Here is a 14134-nt window from a genome sequence, read left to right as displayed (position 1 = left end):
TCAACTGAAATTACTACAATTTGCCTTTTCTGATTGCACTGCAATATGTTTCAGGTTGTCGAAGAGGCCTGCTCAGGATCACACCAGTCTACAAGCTGTGATCGGATGCATGTTTGATTTATACATTCAACATCACTTTACGAAGAAACCCCAATTCATGATGGTTGCAGTTTTGGTCTTGTAACCTAGTTGAGGCAGTTAACATACTCTAATCCACTGTCATGTTTGAAAACAGAAGCAACTCAAAAGGTTGTAGCAAAATATGCTTTGTAGAGTTTCTATCGATCCCTTGCATCATGTGTTTTGTCTTTGCCTGGTGGCAGCTCATCAGCCAATGATCGATGTATCGAAAACCAAAACAAATCATCAATTAAAAATAAAAACAAAAAAAGAAAACCTTTAGTCCCGGTTGGTAATACCAACCGGGACTAAAGGGCCGGCTTACGTGGCCAGGCCGAGAGGCCTCTTTAGTCCCGGTTGATATTACCAACTGGGACTAAAGGAGGGGACCTTTAGTCCTAGATTTGTGCTCCCGGTTGAGAAACCGGAACTGAAGAGGTTTTCCAACCGGTAGTACAGCTTGTTTCTGTACTAGTGAAAGTGGTTAGTATAAAAGGAGATCCTAATAACCACTACAAGCACTGGCTCTAGTTCACTCAAGTAAGCCTCCTTCACAAGTCTAGCATCAACTTATTCCCCCCTCCACAAGTCTAGTATCAACAGTGGTGCTTTTTGTCAGACGACCAAAAAGCACCACTGTTGGTTCGCCTGCACACGTCCATCCTCTGTCATCATTCACTGTTCATTATCCTTTGAATTCTAGTGCCATTATTCAGTATTCTCTGCCTGGTCCAGCGGATTTGTCTGCTTGAAGAAGCAGGATAAGGGGAACAAAAGACTCGCAACGAGGCATCAGGCATGGTGCACCTTAGTGTAACAGTAAATTGTAGTAGTATAGAATTTGCAAACTGGCCTTTTGGCAATTGGCACCAGCTCCTGCTTTCTTCTTTGCTGTGCCAACTTTTCGCCCTCCATTACGTTACATGTACTGTATTTCTCACACCTCTTTAGTTGTTGATTACAGTATAAATGTATGGTTATTCTTTTCTGCTTGGAGAAAGGAAACTAGCTATCCTAGTCAAATACTTGGACGACAGAGACGAGGCTACAACGAGATCGACGACTGGATCCTCCTTCTTGCCTGCCATTCTGCCTAGTTCGTTGTGTTCAGGTTCTGGGCGTCAGTGCGATTGGCATCCCTCGCTTGAGCCTCACCGTGGGGAAGTTGACGACGGTGTCCTCCTCCGCCACCCACCTGCAGCAGCAGCAGCCGGCAAGCATTCATGGAGCGCCAACAACCAGCAGACCAGCACACACAAATTGAAGATAGCTAGTTCGACGGTCCATCACACACTAGTTGGTTGCTAGCTATCTTTTGACTAGCTGGGAGTGCTGCGGCGCATGCATGCAAAATGCATTGTGCATGTGCAATGTGCATACATGCACCAGCAGCCCCAGGATTAATTGCAAGCTCTCGTTCACATCACACGTGCACAGAATTCGGGAGTGAGCTAGCAAGATTTGTCGTCCCTATTTTAGTTTGTGAAAAGTTTTCCTAAAAAGTGCTACAGTACCCATCACATCGAATCTTGCGATACGTGCATGAAGCATTAAATGTAGACGAAAAAAAACTAATTGTACAGTTCGGTTGGAAATTGCGAGACGAACGTTTTGTTCGGTTGGAAATTGCGAGACGAACGTTTTGAGCCTAATTAGTTCATGATTGAACGCTAATTATCAAATAAAAGCGAAAGTGCTACAGTAGCCAAATTTCCAACTTTTCACCGACTAAACACGGACGACACACGCATCGATAGGAATAGGAGAATCGATATTTGTACCTGAAACTGGTGACGAGATGGTGCAGAAAGATGGAGGCCTCGAGCCTGGCCAGATCGAGCCCAGGGCACAGCCTCTGGCCGCCGCCGAAGGGGGTGAAGCCGCTGCTGCTCATGACCACGTCGGCCCTCTCTTTCCACCTCCAGGGGTTGAAGGCGTGCGGGTCGTCATGGACGGCGGCGTCGAGGTGGACGGCGCGGAAGTAAACGAGGACGCGCCAGCCCTTGGGGATGAGGTGTCCCCTCACCTCCACGTCCCGCACCGCCTTCCGCATGATCCCGTTTATGATGTTGCCCATCCGCAGCGTCTCCGTGATCACCTGAATCAATGTGCATGGGTCGGCGGTGGCAGTCAATTGTCAATTTCGTTGGGAAAATTAAGCAATGCATGCTGAGATGCATGTCTATGTTCTTAGGTGCTGAAAAGTAAATTAAGCAAACCAGACAAGATCAGACGAGTGCGGCTGCTATGCTATGAAATGATAAGAATGTCTGTATATGTTCTTACGTGCTGTGTGAAGGTGAGCGACATGTAGTCTGTCCATTCTAGGGTTTCTCCGGTGTCTGGTTTCTGCCTCTTTAGCTCCATGTTCTCCTCCTGCATACATATACACACATTTACTAAGATCAATACAAATAAACTGATTACACGGCCGGTGTTGTCATTGTCAAGGAAGAAAGCATTTTTTTTAACACCGTCAGGAGCACTAGCATATCATGTAGACTCGTATTGGACACCTATATTGACCGCACGCTCAAGTACAGATGAGACAGCCCAAGAAATCTCAAAACGCGTCTACCAGGCACACACACTACTCACATACCCGCTTGGTTCCCTCTGGGGAAAAATCCCCAGTGAGGCACGCGAAGTTTGTCCCAACCACGGATCAAACCCACGAGCGGCCGCTCCAACACCTGGGAAGCGTACCAACCGCGCTAACACTCGTGTCCTCAAGGACGTAACTATATACACATGTGCAGAATATGCCTAAGTACAGGAATGTCCTAGTCAGTTTATTGACATAAGTTCAAAGTGTTAAGTAATATGCTGCTCCCTTTGTGTGAATGCACGGCAAGGACAGACGGCGTCGAAAAGGGCTCCCTATTATTGCACTGTAGTAGCTGCAGGGGCAGGCACCAAAGTCAGTCCTGCTGTCATATCTAGTCACTGTAGCAGCATGCAGCCTGACATGTCTGTGTACTAGGATTAGATGGGTAGAGTTGTATATATAGTTTGCCACTGCAACTCAGTAAAGAGAGCGAGTTCGGTTTTGCCACCTCCTTTGCAGAGCTCCGGTAAACGCTGGTGCTTGTGCTGTGTGTGTGCTCTGTTATCTCTCCCTTCTTCTACCTCTAGCCATAGTGAGTGATCGGCAACGACAGTGCGTGGTCGGCAACGGTGGTGAGTGGTTGACTTACTCGTGCCGAAGATCTAGGGGCTACCAAGTGGTATCGGAGACGTACAAGCGCCGTCGCCAGACTAACCACTGGCGATGATGGACGGTTTGGAAAATGGGCGACAGCAGCGGTGTTGCTGTGGCTGCCCAACCAAGATAGGAGGTCGTTGTGCGCATGGTGCGGGAGGTCAGCGGCACCAGTTGGCCGACGCTGACTCGCACCAACTATGGCGAGTGGTCGGTGACCATGAAGGTCAAGCTCAAAGTCCGACGGCTCTAGAATGTTGTTGACAAGGGCACTGAAAACAAAGAAGACGACATGTCAGCGTTGGAGGCTATCCTCGCTGCTATACCACCGGAGTACAGGGAGCCGTTGGGGGCGAAGAGCTCTGCTAAGCAGGCATGGAAGGCCATTGCGGCGATGTGCGTCGGGTCCGACTGTGCAAAGAAGGCGACGACCCAGCTGCTGAAGCAGGAGTACGCCAACCTCCAGTTCAAGGATGGTGAATCGGTGGAGGACTTCTCCCTCCGCCTACAGACGCTCATCAGCAAGCACCATCGACGAAGAAGAGGCGGTCTCCAAGTACCTCCACTCCGTGCCGACAAAGTACATCTAGATCGCTCTCTCCATAGAGACGATACTGGATCTGTCCACCCTCACCATTGAGGATGTGATAGGTCGTCTAAGGGCGGTGAACGAGTGCATAGAGTAGGCCATAACAACGAAGGACAGCGGCAAGCTGCTGCTGACAGAGGAGGAGTGGGCTGCCTAGAGAAACTCTAGGGAAGCCTCCTCCAGCCGTGGTGGCGATGGCAAGCGCCGCGGCAAGTCTTCTTCGGAGAAGAAGAAGAAGGTCGACCCCAACGCCTGCCGGCGCTGCGGAAGATGGGCCATTGGGCAAAGGAGTGCCCAAATCATAAGCAGGAGAAGAAGGCTGAGACTCATATGGCATAGGCTGATGATGATGAGGCCACTCTCCTAATGGTGATGTTCTGTGCACTGCACGACGTTGAGGCCAAGGAGAAGGGAGAGGTGATGGCGGTGAAAGAGCTTGGGAAGGCTCTGAAAGCTATCTACCTTGACGAACCACGCGCCCAAGTCCACCTCGGACATGTGGACGGTGAGCGCGGTGGTACCTGGACTCCAACGCCAGCAACCACATGATGGGCTCTAAGGCAGCCTTCTCCGAACTCAACGACGACGTGACTGGCACGGTGAAGTTAGGTGACGGCTCAAGGGTGGCGATCCGAGGGCACGACACCATCATCTTCAGGTGCTAGAACGGCAAGCACTGCGTGCTAACAGATATATATTACATCCCACAGCTGCATTCGAGCATCATCAGCATTGGCCAGTTGGATGAGCGCGGTAGCGAGGTACTGATCAAGGACAACGTCCGTAGGATCTGGGACGGGGAGCAGCACCTTCTTGCCAAGGTAAAGAGGTCCTAGAACTGGCTGTACCTGCTCGACTTGAAGGTGGAGTAGCCGGTGTACCTGGCAGCATGGAACACCGAGGAGCCATGGTTGTGGCATGCCCGGTTTGGCCATCTCAGCTTCGATGCGCTTGGTCGGCTGGAGAAGATGGTTCGAGGGCTGCCCCACATCAAGCACGGAGATGAGCTGTGTGACAGCTGCCTGGCCAGGAAGCGGAGGAGGCTGCCATTCCCAAAGGTAGCCAAGTATCGCGTGGAGGATGGTCTCGAGCTCATCCACGTCAATCTCCGTGGGCCAATCACGCCAGCCACAAAAGATGGCCGGTGGTACTTCCTCCTTCTCATGGATGATTGCAGTCGCTATATGTGGCTACAACTCCTGACGAGCAAGGATGAGGCGGCAGCGGCGATCAAGAAGTTCAAGGCGCACGCGGAGGTGGAGAGCGGCAAGAAGTTGTGCGTGCTGAGGACTGATCGTGGCGGTGAATTCACTTCGGTGGAGTTCGCTGCGTACTGCTGAAAGCTCTAGTTTGGTTTTGGTGAATTAACGAAACCCTAAGTGCTAACCTAGTTTATCAAAGTGATTATAAGATATGTGGCACATTCCAAGTGGTGGAGCAAATGAAGATCATGACATGATGATGGTGATGCCATGGTGATGATCAAGTGCTTGGACTTGAAAAGAAGAAATAGAAAAACAAAAGGTTCAAGGCAAAGGTATAAGTCGTAGGAGCCATTTTGTTTCGTTGATCAAGATACTTAGCGAGTGTGATCACATTTAGGTTCAATAGCCGTACTATTAAGAGGGGTGAAACTCGTATCGAAATACGGTTATCAAAGTGCCACTAGATGCTCTAACTCACTGCATATGCATTTAGGATCTAGTGGAGTGCTAACACCCTTGAAAACATTTGTGAAAATATGCTAACACACATGCACAAAGGTGATACACATTGTGTTTAGCACTTGGGAGAAAGGGTTTGAAACTTCACTGGCGGACAGTCCGACGGTGCCACCGGTGCCCTATACAGAGAAGACAGGGTTTTATAGAGTGCACTGGATGCTGGTCACGTAGTGACCATACTCTAACCCTGCGTCCGGTCAGTAGTTGCAGTGAGCTCGTGGTCTCAGTCTTGTGACCGGACGCTGGTGCAAAGAGTGACTAGACTCTCAGGGCATGCGTCTGGTCAGTGCTGACGTACGCTGATGTGGTAGCCTGAGGAACAGCTATGACGTGTGGCAGTTGGAGAATGACCGGACTCAGGTGCTACGTCCGGTCGTACAGGAGCGGACGCATCCGGTCGCAAAACAGAGGTTCGGGGAGCTCTCCGGAAATGACCGGACTCTGGCTGGTCTGCGTCCTGTCGCTTACTATCAGACGCGTCTGGTCGTGAAAAATCATGAATGGAACCTTACTGGAAGTGACCAGACGCTAGGGTCCTGTGTCCGGTCCTACACTGTAGAGTGTCCAATCACAACTTAAGTGCACTGATGACCATTGAGATCGAGCGATCAGCTTTTGAAGCAGGGGCCACGTGGCGTGCATCGCGCGACCGGACACTGGGGTCCTACGTTCGGTCAATCTGACCAGCGCGTCCGGTCGCCCTGATTTTTCATTGAACAGAGGAGCCAACGACTCTATTCGCGGGGGCTCTATATTTAAGCCCCATGGCCGGCTCAAGCTCACTCTCTTGGCCATTTGCATTGACATAGGAACCTTGTGAGCTTAGCCAAAGCCCTCCCACTCATCTCCATCATTGATTCATCATCTTTGTGAGATTGGGAGAGAATCCAAGTGCATTGCTTGAGTGTTTGCATCTAGAGGCACTTGGTGTTCGTGTTTTGCTACGGGATTCGCTTGTTACTCTTGGTGGTTGCCACCACCTAGACGACTTGGAGCAACGAGGATCGTCGAGCGGAGATTGGTGATTGTCTCTGGCTCCGATCGTGGTGATTGTGAGGGGTTCTTGACCTTTCCTCGACGGAGAGCCAAAACGTACTCTAGTAAATTGCTCGTGGCTTGTGTGATCCTCATCTTATGTTGGTTGTGCGGCACCCTATTGAGGGTTTGATGTGTGATGCCAATTAGCGCGTGAACCTCCAAGTGAGTGAATCACCACAACGAGGACTAGCTTGCCGGCAAGCAAGGGAACCTCGGTAAAAAATCATTGTGTCATCATTTGATTATGAGGTGATTGGTCTTCATTGGTATTCATTCTTGTGATTGATTGGTTCATTCCTCGACTCAGCGGTATAACCATCTTGCTTACTCTATCTTTACATTACCGCAAACTAGTTGTCAAGCTCTTTAGTGTAGCTAGTCATGAGAGCTTGTTAGTTTGGTTAGTGTGGCTCTTTAGTTAGCCTTTAAGAGCACACTAACTTAGTGTAGTGACATAGCCATTGTGTGGATAGAGACTATATAAACTAGAATTGTGGTAGGTGGCTTGCATTTTTAGTAGGCTAGCGTAACACTCGCTTCGCCTCATATTTGTCTAACCGGTATGCTAAGTGTTGTTGTAGAAAATTTTAATAGGCTATTCACCCCCTCTAGCTATTAGGACCTTTCAACTACATGGATCAGGGTGTGGTGCGACACCACACCACGCCGTACTCGCCACAGCAGAATGGCGTGGTGGAGCTGCGGAACCAGATGGTGGTCGGCATGGCTCGTTCCATGATGAAGACCAAGAGCATGCTGGCAAGTTTCTGGGGTGAGGCGGTGACCATGACAGTGTTCATCCTCAACCACACGCCCACCAAGGACCTGAAGGGCAAGACGCTGTTCGAAGCTTGGTATGGGCGCAAGCCGAGCGTGTCCTTCCTCCGGACATTCGGCTGCATCGGCCACGTTAGGAAGACAAAGCCGGTCCTCACCAAGCTGGAGGATAGGAGCACACCGATGGTGCTCCTAGGCTACTCAGAAGGTACCAAGGTGTACCGGCTCTATGACCCACGTGGAGGCAAGGTGCTTGTCTCACGTGATGTCGTGTTCGACGAGAAGGCGGCCCGGGACTAGAACAGTCTGGGCACGGGGGAAGCTGGCGGCTTCACCAGCACCTTTGTCGTCGAGCACTTGGTCATCCACGGTGGTGGAGATGCTAGAGAGGAGGTGCTGACCACTCCAGCAATAGAGCTAAGCACTCCTGGGGCGGTGCTGAGCACTTCAGGAGGGGTGCCGAGCACTCCAGGAGTGATGCCGAGAGGTCCTGCTGTGGTGTCGACCACTCCAGGATGAGTGCCGAACACTCCCGTAGTAGAGCCAAGAAGTCTTGCAGTGGTGCCGACAACTCCAAGACTAGGGCTGAGCAGTCCTGTAGTGGTGCCGAGCACTCTAGGTGCCGTGCATACCACTCTGGTGGAACAGGAAACCCCATCGACGCCGATCGAGTTCGCCTCACCTCTAAGCGACATCACTGAGTTTGTGGATGCCTTCCACGATGGTGAGGAGGTGTGGTTCCGCAGGCTGGACAACATCATCAGTAGCATCGGGCCCTCGGGCCTGACGGGTCAGCTACTCAATGACCCAAAGCTGCTTCTCGTCAGTGCAGAGGAACCACCCACGTTCGCGCTAGCCGAGTACGATGCAAACTGACGACGAGCAATGCTGGAGGAGATAAAGGCGATCGAAGAAAACGAGACTTGGGAGCTCATCGATCCACCTCCAGGATGCCGTCCGATCAGCCTAAAGTGGATGTACAAGGTCAAGTGGGACAAGCACGGCGCCATTGTCAAGCACAAGGCGCGCCTCATCACCCGAGGCTTTATCTAGTGCGAGGGCATTGACTTTGAGGAAGTCTTTGCGTTGGTAGTGCGCATGGAGTCTGTCCGACTGCTTCTGGCTTTGACAGCAGCAAAGGACTGGCGCGTCCATCACCTAGACATAAAATCGGCCTTCATCAATGGCGAGCTGGCGGAGATGGTCTTCGTCAGGCAACCTCTGGGTTTCACCATCAAGGGAGCGGAGCACAGGGTGCTCTGATTGCGCAAGGCGCTCTACGGGCTGCGGTAGGCCCTATGAGCGTGGAACGCTAAGCTTGACGTCACGCTGGGCGAGCTTGGGTTCACGAGGTGTGCAACCGAGCACGCCCTCTACACGTGGCGATGGGGAAGGGGGAGCTCATCGTCGATGTGTATGTAGACGACTTGATCATCACCGACGCGCTTGCAGAGGACATCGATAGCTTCAAGCGTGAGATGGTGACTCGTTTTTGAATGAGCGATCTTGGCGCACTCTCCTACTACCTCGACATTGAGGTGAGATAGGGGAAGGAGGCACTCATGCTCAGTTAGAGCGCATATGCCTCAAAGCTATTGGAGCAGAGCGGCATGGTTGAGTGCAAGCCATGCGTGACTCCGATGGAGGAGCGGCTGAAGCTGACGAAGGCTAGTACCACGGCGAAGGTAGATGCAACACTCTATCGGAGCATCATCGGCGGTCTGCGCTACCTAGTCCACACGAGGCCGGACATTGCGTTCGCCATGGGCTACGTCAGCCGCTTCATGGAGGATCCCCGAGAGGATCACTGGGCTACGGTGAAGCTGCTGGTGTGCTACGTTAAGGGGATTGTGGATTAGGGGATCGTCTTCGCCAAGACCGGTGGGAGTAGGTTGCAGCTCACTATGTTTAGCGATGCAGACATGGTAGGGGACATCGACGGACAGCGGAGCACCTTTGGCGTGCTCGTTTTCCTCGGGTCGGCACCAATCTCATGGCTGTCGCTGAAACAGAAGGTGGTGGCACTGTCCACGTGCGAGGCAGAGTACGTGGCGGCGGCCACAGCGGCGTGCCAAGCTGTGTGGCTACGCCGACTGCTACGCGAGCTAACCGGTGTGGAAGCTCACCCACCAGCACTGATGGTGGACAACCAGCCCGCCATCGCCCTCGCGAAGAATCCGGTTCTCCACGACCAAAGCAAGCACATCGACGTCAAGTTCTACTTCCTCAGGGACTGTATCAATGGAGGGCAGATCGTCATTGAGTTCGTCGAAACTAGTCGGCAACTCGCGGACGTCCTCACCAAGCCACTCGGCCATCTTCGGTTCACGGAGCTAAAAAAGATGATCGGTATGGAGGGGGTTCAAGGGTTAGCAGCAGGATTAGGGGAAGAATTGTTAAGTAATCTGCTACTCCCCTTGTGTGAATGCACGGCAGGGACAGGCGGCGCCGAAAAGGGCTCCCTGCTGTTGCACTATAGCAGCTGCAGGGGCTGGCGCCGAATGGCTCTCCTGCTGCACTGTAGCCACAGTAGGGGCAGGCGCTAAAGTCAGCCATGCTGTCACATCTAGTCTCTGTAGCAGCATGACAGCCTGACATGTCTGTGTACTAGGATTAGATGGGTAGAGTTGTATATATAGTTTGCCATTGCAACTCAGTAAAGAGAGCGAGTTCAGTTTTGTCACCCCCTCTGCAGAGCTCCAGCCAACGCTGGTGCTTATGCTGTGTGTGTGCTCTATTCTCCCTCTCTTCTTCTACCTCTAGCCATAGTGAGTGGTCGGCAACGACAGCGCGTGGTCGAAAACGGTGGTGAGTGGTCAACTTACCCGTGCCGGAGATCTAGGGCTAACACAAAGATCAATTTAGATATGGCCGTAAAGCCCACAAATCACTAGTTATCTATCGCAGCTTCTATATTCATCCAGATTTCCGTAGCTGTCTCTTCCTGACCTCTCTATGTATAGTTCTTCTACTGCATGGAATAGCAAAACTCTAATGAAGATTGTGAGTCTGGCGATCTAATCCCTACAATTGAAGCTCCAAATATTGGTTTTCGTTTTAATTCAACCAATAAAACTAACACTTGAAGATTCAAGTGCAGAAATTTGATTGTCCATGGCATTATCTTTTAAACTGTCAAAAAGTAACAGACCATAGTTTACACCTGCCACTTTAATTTCTTTTTATAACTAATGACGGGTATTGTATACAGCCAATTACCTGTTGCACAACTTCATGTTAATAAATTGTTAAAAAGTGACAGGCCATTGCTTTCTTTTCGGGCCTGAGCTGATGTTAAAAAGAGTGACACGTCTAAAGGGTTGTTGACGACGCTGTCAAGAGCTTGTTACATTTGTTTAATTTCATCACCACTATCTATGAGTTTTTCGTGTAGTGTATCTGAAAAAGAGATGTGAGTTTCTTTCTAAAAAAAGAAAGAAATGTGAGTTTGTGACGGCAAGGCATAGGCATACCTCGAGCTGCTGCAGAGCTAGTGGGCATTCGCTGAGATACTTGACGGCCAACGTGATGAGCACGGGCACGGAGTCCTCTGCAGGGATCATGAAGTCGATCATGTTGTCAGATATCAGCTCGTCAGTGAGCTCGTCGTTGTCATTGCCTAGCAGCACGTCGATCATATCACGTGGATGAGTGCCACGCGTATGCTCGCCTTCGGCGATCATCTTCTTCCTCTTCTCTTGGATGATCATTTTTATCAACTTTGTCATCCTCTTCTTAGCCTGGGTAGTGTTTGATACCAGAGCACACATATGAGGCTTGTTTCCTTATATATAGTTATCGCAGTTCAGTTCATTGCAAGAAAGTATATAGAGGGGAAAAATATATAGGGTTCGCCGTGTTTACCCTGAGGGATCTATAGAGTTGAGTCCCCGGAAGCTTAACTGGAAGTGATATCAAACCGGCAATGAATTCTTGAAATTGTTGCCTGAGGTACTGCATTTCGTCTCCTTCCTCTAGCCCAATCAGCGCTCTCACTAGGATTTCAAACACAATCTGCAGAACCCATGAAATTGATAAAATCTACTGTTAGAAGAGCTCAATGGCAGCAAAAGTTGGTCATCAACAACAACCACAAACCTATTAAGTAAAAAAAAAGTATGGTACGTAACAATTATTAGTTGCCTATAATAAAACGTCGAAAAGATGTAAACATTGAACACTACATCCTCCGTCCTCCAATATCAGGGATTCATCATTTCATCAGGCATTCAAAATATGTGCTCTCTAAATATAAGGTATGGATTTTGTTTGGATAATACATGGTACTTTTTTTTGGTACAGCCAATTAATCTCTCATGCCTTCATGTGCAAATCAAAGTCTGCATTTCTTTAAGGAGAGGTACATGCGACTTTTCTCATCTTCCATAAAATTAAATGTCCTAAAAATCTTATGATTTTCATCAGTTCTTATTATCCAAACAAACTTCATCTCTATCTTTATCTCTATCTCTATCTCTATCTCTATCCCTATAAGATATCCCAACCTCTTTATTATATGTAGGAAATATCCCTCCATCCAAACATGTCGATTGTGTGAGGATGGTATGCGGTTCCAATCAAGCTGTGGGTAATCTTGGCGACCGCAATACACTGTCCATGGCTCCATGTGTACATATGGACGAAATGCTAACTCCCAAAGCCGCGAAGCATCAATACTGACCTCGCATGTCGCATCCAGACGCACGCACGGCACGGCGCCCATGGATTCCGCGGCCGGCCGGGACCTCCCTATGGTAGCGACATGCCGACATGGGACGGGGCGCGCACGCGTGCACGAGAATCGGCACACGTGTGGTGGCGACCCAAGGAAAAAAACGCAGCTAGTAGTGACGTCTACGTGCATGCAGTATGGACACAAGTACTGGATGGATCGGCAGTCGGCAGTTGGCACTAATAATGATTGTAGTCAACAAGCAGGGAGGGACGAGGAGGACGACGACGTTGGTGCTCGCGTCGCGTCGCGTCACGTACCGACTTGGCCTCGTCCTGGACGCGCACGGGCAGTGCGCCGCCGCCGTTGCTGCTCATGCTCCGGTGGTGGCGCTTGCTCCACGTGTCCATGGCGCGGCCGACGCGGCGCTGCATGTCCGCGGTGACCTGCGCCTTGAGCTGCGGCGACTTGAAGAAGGCGCCCGCGAGGCCGTGCACCCGGCGCTGCAGGCCGCCGCCGAGCACCAGGATGGACGACTGCCCCATCAGCTCCATGAGCGACCGCGGGTACCACGGCACGAACGCCGACGCGTCGGCCTGCAGCACCGCGCGGCTCACCTCCGGGTCCGAGCTCACCACCGCCGGCGAACCCCACAGGTGCGACTTGAACACCTTGCCGTACCTGAGAATAATCGTCGTACGTCCACAGTCGTCAATTATTCTTGCCGCCAAAATTAATTAAAAGAAGGGAAGAAATTAGAAAGATTTAAGCTCGTGGTTATATGATATCTACTCACAAGAGGCGGCGTTTCTCGACGAAGGACTCCGGGCGGAGGGAGTACGCAGCCCGGATGAACGCCAGCGTCTCGCCGAGGAGCGGCCACCCGAGCGAGCCGGCAGGGAGCCGTGCTCCTCCGGCCGTGCCGCTCGCCGTTACCTGCCTTCTAATTCCTGATGAAGACCAGACACGGGGGATGAAGAGGCGCACGATGACGGCGGCGAGGAGCAGCGCCGCAGTGACAGAGCCGACGGACGCTGGCCAAGAACAACCGCCCCTGATGATGGGCCACATCTCGCGCGTTCCGGATGGTGGACTGGTGGTTCTGATCGTCGATCGGCGCTCTGTGTTGCAACTTGCAAGAGGAGTGACCAGTATGAAGCCCTGTGGGAACTATAGAAGAGTGCTTCTAATGGAAGGAGCCTGAACCGGCCGCCAGCTATATATGAATCTGCTCATAGTCTCGCTTCAATCTTTCATTTTATTTACTTATTTTTTATTGTTTATTATTCTTTAAATAAAGATAATTAAGCGTCTGTTTGGATCCGCAAGTGCTAATGGTTAGCCGCTAAATTCTAGTACTAAGTAGATCTAAACAAATATGTTAATAGATCAACTAACTATGGACTGTTTACTATTAGTTTTATTAGCATTGTGGGATCTTTGGCCATAGGTCTCCAAATAAAATTGTGTGGCTCATGGAATTTGTTTGTTCGGCCGTCTTCTTCTTGTTGTTGGGTTAAAAAAAATATCATTTCAAGTTGTCTAGCTCAGTCGGCATGTTGATCCAACGTTGTGGCGATGATTAGGTCGTTAGAGAAGAGCTAGCACAGCTTGTTTTCGACCGTGATACCAAAGAAATATAGGTGTCGGGACCACATTTTGGCTGCAATCATGCCTTCCACCCGTTGTGAATGTGCACGTAGATAGATATGCATTGTGTGCGCCGTATGATGCATATACAATGCCACTCAAATAACACACCAAAGCATTTATCGGGCCAAGTGCTCCTTCCTCGATTACCTAGGCATGCATGTCATGGAGCATCACATATTAATTCGACCTTGAACCCGGACATGCATGTGCATTCTTTTCGAGTGGATAGAGAGACAATCTATATATGGCGGGAGATTTTTGTTTTAACTTCAGGAAATTTCACAACCATCTTCACGGTCTTTAGTTTTGAGGAGACAAAGATTCCTCACGTGGCTGACACATGGATGCATGGCAGTATA

General features: G+C 50.5%; 1 protein-coding gene across 1 annotated transcript; it reads right to left on the bottom strand.

The window, feature by feature from the left end:
* Positions 1–947: 947 nt before the first annotated feature.
* On the bottom strand, positions 948–13485 carry LOC136517754 (cytochrome P450 90D2-like). Its single transcript, XM_066511397.1, has 7 exons — positions 12919–13485; positions 12443–12803; positions 11315–11464; positions 10924–11190; positions 2407–2496; positions 1902–2218; positions 948–1315 (listed from the first exon to the last, which is right to left on the bottom strand). The coding sequence occupies exons 1-7, from the start codon at positions 13191–13193 to the stop codon at positions 1228–1230; spliced, it is 1548 nt and encodes a 515-aa protein (XP_066367494.1). The 5' UTR covers positions 13194–13485; the 3' UTR covers positions 948–1227.
* Between the last annotated feature and the right edge of the window lie 649 nt (positions 13486–14134).

Source organism: Miscanthus floridulus, chromosome 17 (genome assembly GCF_019320115.1).
Source record: "Miscanthus floridulus cultivar M001 chromosome 17, ASM1932011v1, whole genome shotgun sequence".
In the NCBI taxonomy this organism is placed as follows: domain Eukaryota; kingdom Viridiplantae; phylum Streptophyta; class Magnoliopsida; order Poales; family Poaceae; genus Miscanthus; species Miscanthus floridulus.
This window is presented reverse-complemented; position numbering and strand designations above follow the sequence as displayed.